This window comes from Xiphophorus hellerii, chromosome 9 (assembly GCF_003331165.1).
Source record: "Xiphophorus hellerii strain 12219 chromosome 9, Xiphophorus_hellerii-4.1, whole genome shotgun sequence".
NCBI lineage: Eukaryota > Metazoa > Chordata > Actinopteri > Cyprinodontiformes > Poeciliidae > Xiphophorus > Xiphophorus hellerii.
Genome location: NC_045680.1, coordinates 19,128,172 through 19,146,905, shown reverse-complemented (window position 1 = coordinate 19,146,905; position 18,734 = coordinate 19,128,172). Strand labels below are relative to the sequence as shown.

Here is an 18,734-nt window from a genome sequence, read left to right as displayed (position 1 = left end):
AACAAAATTTTAGTTCTGTATACACCCTGTGCATGCAAAATGATAATAAAGTCAGTCTAAGTCTAAGTCTCTAAGTGAAGTCCTTTCAGTATTATGCACGGAAACACACAAAAGTTTGAAATTCCTTTCAAAAAAAGACAAAAAAAAACAATTTTTTCCCCCACCTAAATGAGTCTAATGTGTTATCAAAATGTTTTGTGAGGTCGCCTAAGGGCTCTCCGCCTGGAGATGGAGGGCATGGATCATTTCCCGACTGGAAATTGAGTCAGAGTCAAATTGTCCTGCCCTGGCTTATTACTGGCTGAGAGGATCGCCCATCCCAGCAGCATAATTCCATCTGGGCTAAATATTTATACAGAGGGGGAACGACATCACTTATCCACAACACATCCACTCACTTCAGGGGAAACTACTAGCTGGGTGAAGTTTTAGAGATCTGCCCTGTTCATCAGAAGAACACCACGTCTTTTTGCTGACGCTTTCTGATATTTGTCTTTTTGGAGAAACCTTTTTTTTTTTTTTTTTTTTACCAAAACGGTTTTTCTTTTGACAGCTTAGACAATGAGGTGTTTGATAGTTGCTTTGGTCGTGATTCTCTCTCTGTGTCAGATTGGAAGAAATCCAGTTGATGGTGAGTGGACTGTTTTTTTTTTTGTTATACTTGTGAAAACATATTTTATAAAGTTAATCTGTCTGTCAGGATAAAAGACCTGCTTCTGTGAAAAACAGAAAACAATGTTATCAGAAGCCCGTATGTTAAAATCACCTCAAAGTCATTCTTTAGATTGTACTAGATAAAAACTATAGACAAGAAAAAAAAAATAGACTACTCCTTTGACAGATTGAAAGTTATTTAATAATACGGAATATACATTTTACGTGCAACATAATTCATGATGCCGGTTTAAATGTTTGGGTTTTTCTTTTTACGACATGTCTCTTTATGAACTATTTTCAGCGGGGATGTGCTGGCTGCAGCACGGTCCAGACCACCGGTGTGACATGGTGCTGATGAGAGAGGTGAGCAGAGAGGAGTGCTGCGATGGGGGTCGCCTGGACACGGCGTGGTCCAACACCAGCCTGCCGCTGAATGAAGTCAGCCTTCTGGGCTTCCTGGGTATCGTCTCCTGCAAACCGTGCAGAGGTAAATAAATTATCCATGTTAAATCTGCCACTCATAAAACAGAAAACAAAAGAATTTTTTGTTTAACATAAATTATTTGAATTAATTACTTCAGAGAACTATGTTGAGAAAAATGTGAAGCGTCGTAATGAACCTGAAAGATACATTGAAATTCATGTACATACATAATGAGTGCTGAAATATGAAATAAAACTAAAAATTGCAAGTCTGGCAGCATTAGATAAGCTACATTGAATTTTAGTCAATAAAACTTTCCTTTTTGTGCTATAAAATGCTTTTCTTTTTTCTTTTTGTATTATAAAATTTTGGAAATTAGTTCCCGATGTGGCTCTTTAACAAAATGCAGACCTGGATGGCTCCAACTGTTCCTATAAACTTCAAACGTTACTCTCATCAGCTCCAGCTAACTGTCTTTAGATCAAGCATGCTTGTGTCAAATGTCAGTAATAACGAATTCACCTGCAAATGTATAAAAGCACATTTTACCTTAGAACAGTTTTTAATTAAATATATATATATGCATATTTTAAAAATCATGTTATTAACGAGTAAGAAAAAAAAACAGTTATTTGAATTTTCTCTCCACTTTGCAATAACATAAGTATGTTTCAAACAACAAAAAGAGTCCCACAGCCTGGAATTCCTGTTTCTGAGCCCATGTCTGGGAATCAAATCGTAGGAGGAATGCATTTGGTATCATAAGTTCTGAATGAACAAAACCCTGTCAGTTCGGTACAAGTACATCAACATAATCATGTGTCGCGACATCTTAGACAACTAAAAAGTTACAGCTGAGGGTTCCTGAGAACAAGAACCAAACTTTGGATTTATCCTGGACCCCGAAGTGGTCCAGCTAGCGACAGGAAATACGTTTGTGATTCTTTGCAGGACTCCTCAGAAGCTTATCAAGCCGATCTCAGTCTGAAAAGTCCCTGTGGGCTTTGATTAATGCTGACTCTGCGTTCTATAGGGTTGCACCTCCTCCTGTGCACTGACATTATATGGAGTGTTAGGAGGGCCTCGGGGGGCTTCCTCATTTGTCAGCCAGTAAACTTTTCTGACAGCTATTTGAACTCAGTCTACCTCAGAGCCCCCGCCGTCTCCCTGCAGGAGCTCAGAGCCAGTCTGTGTGCAGCCCTGCACATAGTTCTGTTATGAAAACACGCCGGCCTCGCATTCCACCAGACGAGACACCTTTGTGTGCAACAGTCAATAAAGAGATGTGGTTACTGTAAACATTGTGCAGGGTGAAAATCGTCCCGCTGACAGGGAAAGCCCCACTTTCTTTTGGATGAAAACACCACCTAATGTCTGCAGACTTGTTAATGTAACAACATTACATTGATGCACATTCTGTTTTTTTTTGTTTTTTGTTTTATTTTTCCCAGACTCATGCGAGGGAGTCAAATGCAGTCCCGGGAAGGTTTGCAAGATGAAAATGGGAAGGCCTCAGTGCGTGTGCTCTCCAGACTGCTCTCACATTCCCAGGAAGCACGCCGTCTGCGGCAGCGACGGCAAGTCTTACAGGGATGAGTGTGCCCTGCTGATGGCTCGCTGCATGGGACAGCCAGACCTGGAAGTCATGTATCAGGGAGAGTGCAAAAGTAAGCAATATCTTGCAGGAAGGTCAAAAGTCACCAGTGCGTCATGAAAACTAAAGATTTCTAACAAAATTGTAAACATGATCTAATTCCTTATGTCGAAAGCAGAACCGCATGAATTATTTTGATAACTGATGAAATAATTTAAGGTATTGATCATCAGAACCAAATAAATGCAATGTAACATTCATTAACATTTTCTCAAATTTGCCTATGAAGCTGTTGCAAAAGCAACAAATTAACCCCTGGAACATTTCTTTAAGTTTCATGTGTGGTCTTTTGACGTTCTGCTGTGACATTGACAGTCTTTACATCTATAAATCAATTTAGAAATTTTAGAAACACATAAATACTTCTAATTCCTGACTCACTTATTTCCATATGCAGTGGTCTTTCTTCAGATTTCTATACAACAGAAAGACTATAAAATATTTTATTTACTTTTTTCTGCATCTCTTCATCTTGTGCCACGACTGTTGAGGAAAAGTGGAGTCTCAACCCACTTTGGAAGCATTGAGTTGTAGAAATAAATTCTGGTTGCTTTCAAGTCAATTCATTGTTCTAAGGTTGTCTTGTGAGAAAACTTTCAATCATTGTTCTAATTCTTTTAGGGATTTCTTTAGTTTGTCGCAACAGAAGATTTTTCTGGACATCTGAATGAGTAATTTCTGTAAGCAAGAGTAGCATCAAGTGTAAGCAGCCTTCCTCCAGCCAGCTGTTGCATTATGCTGTATGATCCTTAGAGTTGGATAAAACTCTGGTCATAATGACACTTTCTCTTGCATCTCACTGAACAAATTTAATCACAGTACGATGGAAAATGTTGGCAGTCTTGTAACTATACACCTGAAGTAAATTTGTACACATTAAAAAAAGATGATTTTGAGATCCATACAAAGATGCCTAATTATGTTTTAATGTTGTTTAAATGTGGCTGCTGTTCAAGAAGGCTAACCAAACCCAATTTCATCATTTTTGCTAACTGTGATCAGAAGTCTAATAAATGCCAGTCTTCTACATTATTTTAGTTAAATAGCAGTCAAGCACTGACCAGCCTTTTAGCAGCCATAAAATAAGATGTCCACTGTTGGAAACATAACCATGTAAGCCTTAGTACCAGTAACCAACCCCTGTCTAAGATCTAGTTCAGAATCCTTTTTAAACTTGTTTGTCCTTCAAATTCTGACGTTGCAACTTCCTCCTTTTTTCTCTTTCCAGAGTCATGCTCCAATGTTGTGTGTCCGGGAACCCACACCTGTGTGACCGACCAGACCAACAGCGCCCACTGCGTCATGTGCCGCACCTCGCCATGCCCCGTGACATCCGAGCAACAGATCTGTGGCAACGACAACATCACCTATCAGAGCGCCTGCCACCTCCGCAGGGCCACCTGCTTCCTCGGACACTCCATAGGAGTCCGCCACTATGGCCACTGCAACAGTAAGACCCGGATTCTGTGTCTGCTGCCTTGGATGTAAAGTGACAGCTGCAGCCACTTCAATTCTGATCCGGCTTTTTCTTCCAGGTCCACCTCGGAGCTCTCACAAATTCAGGGCCAGCGAGGAGAACGCCGTGTAGAATTTCTTTCTTCCACAGGATATGAGTCGATCGACCGAAATTTCACACCTCCAGCTTCCCAAGATGACCTCTTGAGTTTGACAATCACTTCCAATCTCCTCACTGTGCACAGAAAGATTGTAGGAAGACAACACATTGTGTTATCCCTGTTGTGTGGGAGGCAGATAAATGTGTGTCTTGGCATGAGCTCTTTGGGAGATGTGTGCATATTGTAAATAGATTACCAATACTATTTATTGGAGAAGGTATAAAACTCTATTTATGATTTTATTCCAATAATTAATTCATTTAACCTTGGGGAAGCTAATTGTTTTTGTTAAAGGTACATTAGCTGTCATAGGCTTTGGTATTCACACCTTCTTTACATCATTTTATAGTCCCCATTCCACACAGACCATCTTCCATAGTGGTGGTTGAAGACCCAAGAGCCAATATGTTTAGAGAGGTGATGTCACTTGATGGTCAGTCAGTGTGGCTTCATTTCACCAAGAAAAAGCACATCTGCAGTGCTGTTGTATGTAATTCAGCTTCAGTTTGTGTGCAGAGGAAGAGACTCAACCTTAAGAAACCTCAACAGTCATTACAGTCATCACCCCTCCTCCTCCAAGCACACACACTGTTATTCTTACTCCAGGTCCAAGCTATTGGCCACCCGCTGCTGACTAAAATTACCAGCCTATTTTTTCTTTTTTTTTTGTCGACTTTTTGCTACAAACCCCAGCCATTTACAATACCTACTCTGTTTATTGCTTGGCTTTATTTTGCCAGTGCATTTTTAGAGTTCCATACAAAACAGCATCTGGGGCAAGTTTGCCCAGATGCTGTTTTGTCATTTTGATTTTGATTGGACTCTTTTTTTGAAGTGCCGACTTGACAGAAAAATGCTATTAGTGCCATCTGACTTGGAAGAAAATTTAATTTGTCTGGGAATGCCCTACAGATTGAGCCAATTCAGTAGATCCGATTATAGTGTCTTCAGCTGTTGTTGACACTGGTAAACCTGCGCATACCAACACGTACCACTGAACGGTCCAGTTAAATCTTCTAAACTCAAAGCAGATGGCAGAATGCTTTAAACAGTGCTTGATGGGTACTGTGAAACATTTTAATGATCCCTCTGTAAGTATATGCCTTTTTCTGTATGTACCTGTGTATCTACTGTGAAATCTGAATGATGACTGCAACAACATATTTTTGTATTTTTGTACTGACATTTAAAAGACTCATAAAGTTTGTGATTTATCAGCAAGTGTCTTTTTTTTTTTTTTTTTTTTTGTACCCCTCCAGGGGGTCTTTTGTGGGCTCTAGTGTCCCTTTTATGAAAGTAGGCTGACAGGGAAGGAGAGGGGGGGAGACATGCGGCAAATGTCGTCGGGTCCGGGAGTCGAACTCACGACGGCCGCGTCGAGGACTCAAGGCCTCCAAATACGGGTCGCGCTAACCGCTACGCCACCACGGCACGCCCAAGTGTCTTATTTTAATGGGAACATCTTGTTTCTGTTTTAATCTTACGACCATACACAATGGCCGCAAGTATGAAAATGCAGTGTTTTCCCCAGTTTGTTATCTTACAACGACAAACCCCAAATCCCACTGTATTTTATTGGATTTTAATTTGACAGACCATCACAAAGTACTGCATAATTATACAGAGGATGGAAAAGGATACATGTTGTTACAAATACAGTTTACAAGTTTGATACATGTATATTATATTATATTATATTATATTATAATATTATATTATATTATATTATATTATATTATGGATGCACAAATACAAAACTTTGGGATATCAATATCCGATATTAATATTGCTGTTATGGCCGATAATCAATATGAATCAATATATATTTCAACACTTTTGGGAAAGACCCCAACCAGAAACAGCTAAAAATAAATATTGGTTGTTCATATCGGCACAGTGTTTTTATCAGACCTATACAAATATGTAAAAACATGAATAATATCAGATTATACCAATGCTGATACTAATATGTTGTGCATCCCTCTATTCTATTCTATTCTATTCTATTATTATGTAGGAAGTTTTCTTGAATACCCCTAAATAAACGTATCCACTGAAATCAATTGCCCCCAAAGGTCTAGTACTATTGGGTATAGAAAGTGCACACATACAGCTGTTCAATGAACTCTTTAGATGATTGCTACAAAAACAAAACAGTTAAGATCAAGAAACACATCACACATGTCAGAAATACAGAACATATCAAGCCATCTCATAGAGCACAGAGAATTGTAAACCTTTATGATATGGTCATCCCTCTACACTGATTAACTGGTCAAGGAGCGCAATAATCAGAAAAGCAGAGAGCCAGGGATCAGGTGGGAGAGTGTTGCATGGAAATTATATATTTGGTTTAGAGTGATCTATAATTCTGCTGGGTTTCCTTAGAGAGAAAACTTTTTAAACTAATTTGAGTAATGAACTGAACCTAATGCCTTGTTTGATAACTAGGATCATTTAGAAGGTACGTATGATTGAACTAGAATTACCTTTTTTTGTAAAACTGCTTTGAGATGATGTGTGTTGGGAATTGGCGCAGTATAATTGGCTGATGAGCAAACCTCTATGGCAGAAAACAAACACTTAACATTTCCCTTAACACAGGCAATGCCTTTCTACAGCCGTGATCAGTGGTAAAGGGAAGAAAATCTGCTAGAGACAGTAGAAAACCTGAGCTGTTCCTTTTTGAGTGTGACAGCCACCCTGTGTCATGACGTTTGGTAGTTTCCTGCGGGATCACAGTCAATAGCAGTTCTTAAAAGAGAATAACTTATTTTACAAGTCAGAGCAGAAATGTTCAAACACTGAGAGCTCAACTTCTGGTTCAAGGGAGTTCTCAAGGAGGAAAGAGTGGAGATTAGTTGATGACCAAGAATAATGAAGTTGATGGTGCAAAGAAATGAATGGTAAAATTCAATGAGGGGTCGCTTGCACTACCGATTAGGTAGTGAGTGATCCATTTCTTCCCTGAACTGGGTAAGTTGGAGAGCAGCCAATGGAAGACAGAAAGTGGTGGAGTAGAAGAAGACAACAGAGAGGATACAGAGGTAGGTGAATCTTAGGGAGAATTGGAGTCAGCAATGGGCAAGGAACCATTGGGAATCCAACCTGTGAGGTGTACAAAACGAAGGGTGAGTCGTGGAACAAGGAGATCATAGAAACAGTACATTGCTTAAAAACTCTGGAAGTAGCTTGACTCTCTACCAGTGGCGGTGAAGCACCAGCCGCTGAATGGTCATCTGACAGCTCCTTAAAAACCCCCACCAACCAAATGTGTGCAGGCTGAAGCAGGTGGAAGCCATCTCCAAGCAAAGATTTCTGCTCATGACAGGTCACACACTTTCATGAAAAACACAAACACTCACACAGATCCTGATACCCTACACACTGAGCCAGAGCTACACTGGAATGGTTTTGATTAAAGCTTATTTATATGTTTGAACGGTCCTCTCAAAGTCCCAAATTAAATTCAAGTGCAAATTTTGGGGAAATTGATGTTCACAAACACAGTCATCCAGTCTGAATAAGCTTGAGGTAATTCTCGTTCTCATCACTTCATTCTACACATTTGATTGTGTGGTTGTGATGTGACAGAAGATGGAAAAGTTCAAACAGTATGAAATGTGCTGTGTATAGCACTCCGTATCTTTAAGTCAAACAAGTCCAATCTCACACCCTGAAGGAGATCAAGCGTCAACAGCTCGCCAAATGCTGCCAGCATATGTGTGCGGTGGTTACAAGTCCTGTGCGTGCAGTCGCTGAGTCGACTCTCCAAGAAGCCTGTCAGGGCGTCGTGCGAGAGGCTGCTGAGAATCTAATCCAGCTTTCCTGCCCTGTCTCCTCAGGGATATCCCCTCGCTCTGGATTAGACTTTGAGGGAATGCAGGGCAATGGAACTTGGGAATAATTTTTTGTTCTCTCTATGGCGAGGACTGGGTACTGACTCACTTTTCTGTGTACAGTACCTCCCTTGTTTTTCTGTCTCCTAACTCTCCCTGCACTCAAGCCAATTCAGCAGCATCTGGTTCAACTTTAGGGAGATGTTTATATTCCTGTCCAACTACCCTTTTATTACACTGGGAATGGAATTAGATGTTTTGTTAGTTCGAAAGGGGCAAAACACAATGCCAACAAGGGGCTGTGGTACACTTGTAAAATACATGAGATTGCCTCCTTTTAAATCTTTTTGTCATACTGATACATTATGACAGAATAATATTTCTAAAGCTGCCCAATGCCAGTAACACAACGCAAACATAATGGTGAAATTTTGTCATCAGGCATGCAGACATGATTGCAGACTGACCCAGGGGATTTTTGTGGTCGGGGAACAACTTCTGCCTGAAGCTGCAAAATACTTGTTTTGTTAAAGACTAAATTACTTTTTGACTGATCAATACAAAATGGATCACAGCCATTTTTGCATTCTTATGTAGTGCTCTGCTGCATGTGCTCAAAACATTTAAAGCCAACTTTTCTGACATCTTTACCATCTATAAATTCCTCCATGATCCGCACAGTAAATTCACCAACCAGAGGGATTTTTTTTTGTTACGGTTTAAAGGGTAAAAACCCCACAGGAATTTAAAATGAACACATTCTGGAATAAGAAATTTGCCAAATTTGGAGGTGCATATTATGAAAATGGTTGTTGTCTCACAGTAAGATAAACATTTAAAAAATAAATAAATGCTGAGGCAGCAGAACTGCTCCGGGTATTTTTAGTGCTTTACACACACTTATTGGCACACTGGGTTACAGTCTTTAAAACCCTTAAAATGAATAAATGCTTAATTGCAGTTACATAAAAACATTCCACATTCCAACAACAAAAAAGTTATGTTTTTATTAAGTCACTTTTCTGCCAAACCCTTTCTGCAAACTCCCTTTTGCCAATAAGAAAGCACTTAGTCTTCTCTTCTAACATATTAACAAGTCGGGAGCCCATAGTGAGAAATCTTTGACCAATCCTCTGTGCACAGGCTCCAGCTTGTCCTGAGTCATGAATAATATTCTCTTCTGATCAACACACTGCTTTTCATTTCTAATGGAAAAACCAGATGGCCATGAAAAGGGTTGATTTTCTTTTCTGGTTGAACATTTCTGAGTTGATATGGGTATATGTTTTGGGTAATTATTTTGAAAAAGGCCCAATGATGACCTATTTTTATTTTCTCCCAGAAACTCAAAGTCCAACTTATTTTTCAGGTCTTACAATGAGACACAGACCCACGGCATCACAGTACCTCCACCATCCAAAGACCACAACCTAAATTCAACAATGCAAATATTGCTTATTGATCAAACAGTACCACAATCTGCAAACACCATCGGAAGCTTTTACACACATTTGTCTTTTGTGTTGCACAATTTCACATTAGAGAACTTATCTACACAAGGAGGAGGTAATTAAGCCGTTTAATTCCAGTGTTTTGTTCCTGTGACACATCTAAAAACTGCAGGACAGTTTGAGGACTGAAGTTTGACACCTGTGACTTAGGGGTAAACCACAGTATGTGAATAAACTATCAGATTTAATTCCAAGGTGATCAGTTGATTGGCCTTGAAACATTGTACACTTTTAATCCCAATATGTATGTACTATTTACTTCAAAAGTTATTGATATCTCTGGCAGATTTAGTTTTAAATTATGTTTTAGGTTTATCAATTTCCTTCTTGTAACTAAAAGCAGCATTGGATCTTGGAGTGTGCCAACCAGTGCCCTGCCTCATACTGGAAGGAGAGACTGTGGAAGGAGCTAAAGATTAGGGTGATGGAAAGGAGACTTTATAAGGGGGTACTAGCAATTGTCCCATAAGTAATCTTGCTGGGAATTTTCCTCATTCAATTAATGTATTCAAAATTTGCTTTTGTTTTTTGTGTGAAACTAGGCTATACAGGTTTTATTTATTTTACCATGGTAGTCAATAAGTGTACAACTTCTGACTTGCAGGTAAATGTTGATCAATACAATGAAATACCACGTGCTGCCAACACATCATGACTGTGTAATGCCTTCACCAGGTACAACATGTGAATAATTACCATATCCTCTGACTGATCTGTTTCTATTACACCAAAGGTGGTAAACACACAACCAAACAATCAACCGCTGAGCCATTTCAGAGCTATTTTAATTATAGTCTGTGTAAGACCTCAAGAATTCTCTGCCCACTTGGACCCTTTTTTTAGATCATTTCTTATGCATGTTGCAGTTTATGGTCTGCCTCACTACCAACAGGAGCATGATTGTGAGTGTGCACCGTTCATGTTGTCTGTTTGCCATTTGTTGCAACTGCGATTGTAGGACTCACCTGCTATGATCATAGAATTAGTCACAACCATTACATCACAACCTCTGGCTGAGTTGTTTGTATTTCTAAAAACACGTGTGACGCCCACTCTGACATTTCAATGGTGTGCAATCATCCTGCTCTGATATGTTTCTTTCTCAACAACGTCCACATGGTATCGTTTCCTCCAAAACCTGCTGCCGTTACTTCCAGTAAGCACACCAGTCAGCTCCTACGTCTCAAACAGAGTTGTGATGAAACCAAGTTCTGGAGAGTGTTTCGGAGACCACCCAGCCTCTGGATCCCGCCACTGGATTGTAAACAGCTCTGTCCCACAGCTGAAACTAATAGATGTCAGATCTATCACTCCATCAGGGGACATGATTTTTCCAGTGTTGCTATGTTACAGAGCAAGCCGTGTAATTTTCCAAATGTGCTCAATATTTTCCTTTGACAGTTGATCACTGTGCTGACACAACTGCCGGCACTTCAGTCTGGTTCATGATTTTACACATGACGTTTTATGGGTTTCTTGGAAATGCTTTTTTTATGATCTCAGATCAGCATAGGTATGCTGTTACATTACTAATTGGAGGAAAGTCCGCACTTTCAGGGACTCGGATTGAACGCCAAGACGGGTATTGTACATCAAAAGACAACAGCAAATAATATTTTTCAGACGCTTAAGCTAAGAGTCAGCTTACCCTGTCACGGCCTTTAGCGAGGGTGTAAAATCCAGGCAGGTTGAATAAAAACATGATGTTTTGGGGGAGTACTAGATAAACACAAACTAATCAGGAGAAATGGGAAGTTGTTTAGAATGCTAATTGTCCCATACTATTCTCCATGATTTGTTTCACTTCCTTACAGTGTCCTTTGGGAGACTGTCTCTGTGTGGCCTCTGTGTGTGGTCTTGCTTGAGGAAAATGCAGCTTACAACAGCAACCTAAAATCAGCAATGCAAATGTTGCTTATTGGTCTAATACAATGCTCTTTGGAGTGTCCCCTGAGGAGCATTACTTTGCCTCTCCCCTGCCTTTGCACCTACCTAATAGGGTTATTAAATTAACTTTAGTTTGGATTTTACAAGCCATATAATTCTGACATTTGATCAACACTTCCCTTCCAGACATATTCCAAATTGACTTTAACTGACCTATTTGAGGTTTCAAATTTTGCAAGTTTATGGCCATATTATGAAAAGTCAACTTAAGTGGTTCAAGATAGTAAAAATGTTCTTTTTATAAGGCTTTATGTAAGGAAATTTTATTATCGTGGCACTGCATGAACAATATGTTTGCGATATCATGCTTTACCATAAGTGCTGTAGATTTAGCAAAGAATTTGAACAGATTCTTTCCATTGAATAGCTTTAGCAGCTGCCATATAGTCCGTGGGACAAATCTAATTAGATAAAGTACTGGGAGAGCTTTGGCAAGTCCAATTAGAATGGTTTACCACAAATAAACTTAGAAGGCCTATGTGGTATCCTTCCTCGCAGACCACAGTGCTGCACATCTGCAGTTAGACACACTAATTCAAATCTCAAAATGATGAGTTTCAGTTTTTCACAGTGTGTGTTGCTAGAAATTGGCAGCTACATAATATTCTCACGTAGCGACAGATCATTTGTAATGCTTCAAATCAAGTATTATCTTCAAAGAATGAGAAAGAAAGACAATAAATGGAAAACACTCTTACTTTGTTAGATTTGAAACTTTTACCCCAGTCAAAATTAAATACTTTAGTAGCCATCCAGCTTTGAGTAAATTATACTGTGCAGCTGTGTGACTTCAACTCACATGGTAAACATGTGATGCATCTGAAATGACCTGAAGAGAAGACAGAAAATCTGAAACTCAGTTTCATTTGGAGCAGCAGCTTAACATGTCCCCATGTCTTCTGTGAAAATTAGAAGTCATATAGGAAAAGCCTGCTGGTGATCATTGTGGAAGGAACAATCGGATTTTTCCACGTCAACTTGAGTCTTTAATGTTTATGTTTGTCATGATCTCATCAATAGTTTTCAGTTAAAGTTATGATTTGAGTTTTTGTTTAGATCAACCCACGTGCGTTCAGCAAAAACATTGTTCTAAAGACAAAATGTACTTAATTGAATTTTCTTACTTAAAAAAAACTAAAAACCCAAGTTCTGAATGCCTGATCATTCTAACACTAAAAACTACCTACAACGAGCCTAAACGGTACTTGAGAATTATTTTCTGGTTACCAACAAAGTAATAATAGACTCATCTTAATAGGTACTAAAAAGTTTCTCAGAGGTACCCCAGAAAGACTACAACTAGAGCTCTGGGAAAAACTCAGAGAACACTTTAAATGATCAGTTTCTCCGATTTTACTTTTGATAGGCATATTTTTGAGTAAAATGAACCTTGTTCTTTTATTCTATGAACTACGGACATGTCTCTGAAATTCCAAGCAAATATTTAGTATTTATTTGCAGAAAATGAGAAATAGACAATGTAACAAAAAATATGCAGTGCTTTCAGATCCCAAATAAGGCAAAGAAAACAAGTTCATACTCATTTAGAAACAACAACACTGATGTTTTAACTCAGGAAGAGTTCAGAAATCTATATTTGGTGGAATAACCAGGAGGTTTTCAATGGAGTTCAGTGCAGTGGGCTCTTAGTTTTTTTTCCAGAGCTGTATATGTCATTCTTTTGTACATTGATATTGCTGTGGATCTCTTAGGTATTTAGTAAATACTCTGTGGGCAACGTGTCAAGTTATATTGCGTGTTGCTACCAACTAAGATTTATTAAATTATCATGAAGTCTGGAACTCATGTCTGAAAAAGAAGCAGCAAAATCCCATTAGTTCAATTTGTTGTCATTTCATTGCACACCTAATAGCATTAAACAAAACCAGACAGTGTTTCAAACCAGGAGTCTGGACGGAGGACAGGTGTACTCCAGTGACCTTCTCAGATGTCCTCACTATCTGCTACCAGGCCCTCTTGTGTTCTGCAATGTAGAATGAGAATCACACACAATTACAATCCTCAAGAATTTGTCTCCACAGTTTAGCCAAACATACAGAGGATTACGGTGTTTCCAACTTTGTTAAAATTCCAAAGTACTTGAGACTTGAAAGGTTGAGATTGATAATGTTCTAACTTTTTACTGTTTAAACGTGACACATATCCTGTATAGTTAAACTGAAAAGCAAACAAGTCTGTCAGAGGGGTGAATATAAAACAACTACAACGGAAAATCTGGTTCAGTACATTGTGCAAAGATATCAGTCAGGAGGGTACAAAAACATTACAGAGGACTGTTTATGTACCGTATGATTATTTTGGTAAAGTGAAGACAGTCATCAGTAATTAGAGAAACCCCGGATCCAAGTTACAAAACCTTGAGGTTTTCCAAAGCTGAATTTACAAGATTTAAATTGGTCAGAAAGATTGCTATGAGTCATTTCCAACAAGCACTGCTGGTGTTCAACAGATGACAAGAATGTGCTGTGTTCTCTGTATGTCTGAACTAACAGGGAGGAAGGAAGTAAACTGTTAACGTGGAACATAGAGGTACACCTTCATTTTCTGGGGTTACACTTCTTCAAATGGAAGTGGATTTTTATCAAGGTGGATGAAATTATCAAAAGTTGTAACTACCAATAAGTTTGACCTAAAAGCTGATTACTATTTCCTGCTAGAAAGATGAAGATGAAGGATTTGTGTCATCAGCATTGCACAACAGTCGTACCAAAAATCAACAAAAAAAGTGGCTTCACCAGCAGAAAATTCAAATATGTGAATGGTCTATTTAAAATCCAGAACTAAATCAATAATCCATTTTTTTTTTTACCTGAAGCAGGCTTTGGACAAGAGATGTCCTCACAATCTAATAAATAACATACATTTTGCAAGTTACGGTGGGAGAATATTGCCAAGTCAAAATGTGGAACGCTGATGAGCTCGTAGTATGTGCTTCAACAAAGTAATACTAAGGTAGTCTGCACACTTATGCAAGCAAATTATTCTTCTATGTATTTTAACCCTCTAAGAAAGTTGAATTATATATGACATACATTTAATTAAGGAAAAGGTTTTGAAATTATTTATTATGCACCAATAAAATGTATTGTGGACACTTGGGGATCCACTGTATTTGGTGGTTTCAAGGAAAAATCTAGATTGTTTCATTTGGATTTGAGCAATAAAGTGAATCTAGACTACATTGTGTGTTTTTTAAGCTCAATGCTAAGAATACTAAGCTTACTGGCTGACTTCAATATGTTTCTACTGAGAACAAGTTTCAGTGTTTCAATCTTAACATTGAAACATATTAAGATGTTTCAACTTGATGTCAGTGGTACAATTATGCTGTTTAAAGGATGTTTATAAACACCTTATTATTCACATTTTCTTTGGTTGCACAACCCCGTATGAATTTAATGTATTTTAATCAAGAATTTACACACATTTCAAAAATATTTTTTTTACAAACAATCTGAAAAATGTGCATTTGCATTCAGTCTCCTTTACTCCGATACCCCTAAATAAAATCCAGAGCAAACAGTTTCCTTCAGGAGACTCCTAATCAATACAAACATATCATCTGACAAAAATGTTATGGATATTTTTGCCAGACACTGCATTTATCAACTTAGTGGCTCCTGTTTTTTGATAAAAATTCTGTGGAACGTAATCATAGTTTCCATTTTTGTACGCGTTCCTAAAGAAATATTTCTAAATCTTGTGATAATGAATGGAAACGATGCAACAGAAATTTGATCTTTGCTAAGTTATGTGTCATGCCATGCATTTTTAATGTGTTTTATGTTTTAAAGAGATTTAGGTCTGGGTTAAAAGGCCAAACAAAAGGTCAGGTACATGATGTGAAGAGGAAATGCATACAAAGTTAGCAAAATTTGGGTGAAAATATGAGCAAGTCATTGCAATCCTAAGAATATTAAGCAAACTGGGTTGACTTGAACAAATTTCCACTGAGAAACATGTTCTCAGTCGAAACCGTCTTCACTGTTTCAATATTAACATTGAAACATGTTAAGATGTTTCAACATGCTGCCAGTGCTACAATTATGCTGTCGGTGCATAGTTGTAGCACTGACAGCATAACAAACAGAGTCAATCATATGGTTTACTATAAGTCAATGAAACAAAGGGTCAGTGAAAGCAGATTAGGTCAAGTGCTGCAGAAACATCTGCGGTGAGTAACCACAAACGCTCCACTACAACAAAGGCGACTCAACCCAAGTATATAATTGTACACTGATGTTCCTCCAGCAACATCTATATTTTGTTAGGTGCTCGGTGATGTAATCCAAAACATTTAGATACCAGTGCCATGCCGTTCAATTTAGATCTGGGGAAACAAGTAGAGTAGAAAAACATCTTACAGGGGAGGATACCTGCTGGGATTCTGTTATGAGGATATACATCTCCATAGATGTGAATAGTTTATTTTCTTAAAAACAGCTTCGACCTTCACCAGTGTTGATCTTTCCATGCTTTCTTGCTGTTTGAGCTGGGATCCTACTTATGTGTGTGTGTGCGTGCGGTGTGCGTGTGTGTGTGTGAGTGATGCACAGGTCTTGTGACACATGGCCTCAGACAGAGAGTGTCTGAAGGGAGAGAGAGTCTTCCATGGGTTGGACTCAAAACAAGTGACGCATGACTGAAGAGGCCCAGGAAGTTCCAGCAGGCGGCTGTTATTGCCGAGATTGTGTATGTATGTGTGTGAGTGGGTGTCTGTGGGTGTTTGTGTCAGTGTAAGTCGGGGCCCACAGGGGACAGCATGAGGCAACACAGGCTGGAGTGTCTGGGAAAAGTCTGCAGTGACAAAAGCAGCAATGTCGCTTGCAGCATATCTGTCTGCGACACTTTACTCCCCTCGGAGTGTAGCAGAATGTGATCTATGACAACTAGGTTGCAAAAAATTATAATTTTTTTGCATAAATCTAAGGGAGTGTGAACACACTTTTGGAACTCATTTGTAAAATGTTTGTTACTTACATTAAGGAATCCAGTTTAAAAGTCTCTCAAACTGCAGACAGATCAAATTATTTGCTGCTTCTCACATGTTCTCTCCTGTACCAACAGCCAATCTCTCCCCAGACTGCATTGCTACAATGAGCATTCGACAGGAGTGGCTGTGACGCACTGGGCGCAGGGAAACAAAAGCTTACAGATACAGCAGACTTCAGGGCTATCAGCCGCGCTCTAATCTCAGCCCCATGGGACAGACGCAGCCTTGTTGCTCCCACATGGCCAAATCAGACACAACATCGGGACAGAGCACATTAAAACCCTAACTAGGTTACGCTGTGAGTTCTGTCGCACAGACACGGCCAGACATTATTGTATTCTATCAGAAGCATATTATGTATTCCAAGATAGCAATGCAACAGATGATTATCCTCCAGACAAAATTTTGCGTCCAAGCGGACAGATTTTGTTTTATTTTGTTTTTTTGTAAATGGCAATCCACTCATAAAAGACAATTTCTCATTGGAAAGTATATTTATTTAATGGACCCAATGTCTCTGCACTCGGAAACATGATTGGACTTCAGAGCAAATTTGTACAGTTTGGATCTTTAGGGGAGAAAATTATATTAAACAGAGATGTTGAAAGCTAGACTTTTTAAAGCATTCAAACGTGACGAAATTTTTGACGTCACGTCAAAAATTTCCCCAGCAATAGATGTTGAAACTCTGGCTTAGTTCAATTGTTTAATCAATTCTAGTAACTTTTCAGACACATTTGAAGAGGCTTGCGTTTTTGAATGGTTTCTCAATAACCAGATGGAAAGTTGAGTGGAAGAAAAAAGTGCCATTACTATTTTTCAGGACATGGAACTGACATCGTTATGTGGGCAGCGCTTTACCTTTTACATTTTAATCAAATTTGCAAGTTGCTTAGACAGTGGGTAAAGTCATCTTTTTTATGACTTCGCATCAAAAATTCACTTGGAGGTGCTTTGTTCACATCTGATCATTGATCAAACATCTTATACACAAGTTTGACAAAGCAGATGCAAGAGAACAGTGATCACAGTTCCTCAAGTCATCAAAATTCTTTTCCACATAAAAGAAACTTAGCAAAAGTTCAAAGTATAAAACAAATCACAATCATAATATTGTTTAAGGAATGTAATAGAAATCCCTAAAATTAGCATGAATAAGGAGAGAAACCAATGAAGCGACATTAACCAGAAACCTCAAATACCTTGACATATGTTCTTTTAAAAAACTGGATGAGTGATACAAGAAAATAAAAACATTCAACTGACCAAAAAGAAAAAAATCACGTTGTGCCAAGCGGGTAAATTTTGTTCCTATGTAATGCCTTTCTTAAGGACATATTTAAACACCTCATTTTTCATGTTTTTTTTGATTGCACAACCCTAATGAATTTTATATATTTCTGTCAAGAATTTACACACATTTCAAACATTTTTTTTTTTTTTTTTACAAATGATCTGAAAAATGCATAATGTGTCCTTTTCTATGATACCCTTAAACAAAATCCAGAGCAAACCGTTACCTTCAGGAGACTCCTAAACAATGCAAACATACTGTATCATCTGCATGTAATTTTATTTCAGTATGAATGCAGCTGCACTGGATGTTTACACTAGCAAACAATATCATGAAGATAGGGGACAGCAAGGGACAGATAAGAGAGTGCGTTGCTGGCCATTTTAAGGCAAGATTATGTTAAAAAAAAAAAACCATTCCAAGCTTCAAACATGTCATCATCAAGCATGCTCAACTCATCAACCAAAACTACAAAGAGCATGGCACAACAAACCTTCTAAGGCAATCCACCTTAACTGACAGCCTAAGTAAGAAGATGATCATTCATAGAAGCTACCAAGACATCTTTGTGACCGGACCTGCCAAGATCCGTGGCTCAGCTATGAGAATATGTTGGCAGGACAAGTATAGGTTATTTATATGCCCTCCACAAATCTAGCCTCCTGGAAGGGCCTCCAGAAGAAAGTGATAAAAGAAAGTCATAAGAAATCACATTTGTAGTTTTCCACTTGCATGCGGAGAACAAGGCAAACCTGTGAAGTAAGATGGCGGACAGCAG

General features: G+C 38.6%; 1 protein-coding gene across 1 annotated transcript; it reads left to right on the top strand.

Annotated features, from left to right (window-relative positions):
• Positions 1 to 361: 361 nt before the first annotated feature.
• On the top strand, positions 362 to 5,572 carry fstl3 (follistatin-like 3 (secreted glycoprotein)). The gene is made up of 5 exons (XM_032572985.1): positions 362 to 631; positions 959 to 1,144; positions 2,533 to 2,748; positions 3,964 to 4,185; positions 4,271 to 5,572. Exons 1-5 carry the CDS (start codon positions 562 to 564, stop codon positions 4,321 to 4,323), a joined length of 747 nt encoding a protein of 248 aa, XP_032428876.1. The 5' UTR covers positions 362 to 561; the 3' UTR covers positions 4,324 to 5,572.
• The last annotated feature ends 13,162 nt before the right edge of the window (positions 5,573 to 18,734 follow it).

What these genes read in the sequence shown, in the direction of transcription:
- fstl3 (XM_032572985.1), top strand. Translation starts at nt 562, where the DNA reads ATGAGGTGTTTGATAGTTGCTTTGGTCGTGATTCTCTCTCTGTGTCAG. An exon ending in TGGAAGAAATCCAGTTGATG is followed by an intron (nt 632 to 958) that starts GTGAGTGGACTG and finishes AACTATTTTCAG; the next exon opens with CGGGGATGTGCTGGCTGCAG. An exon ending in CTCCTGCAAACCGTGCAGAG is followed by an intron (nt 1,145 to 2,532) that starts GTAAATAAATTA and finishes TATTTTTCCCAG; the next exon opens with ACTCATGCGAGGGAGTCAAA.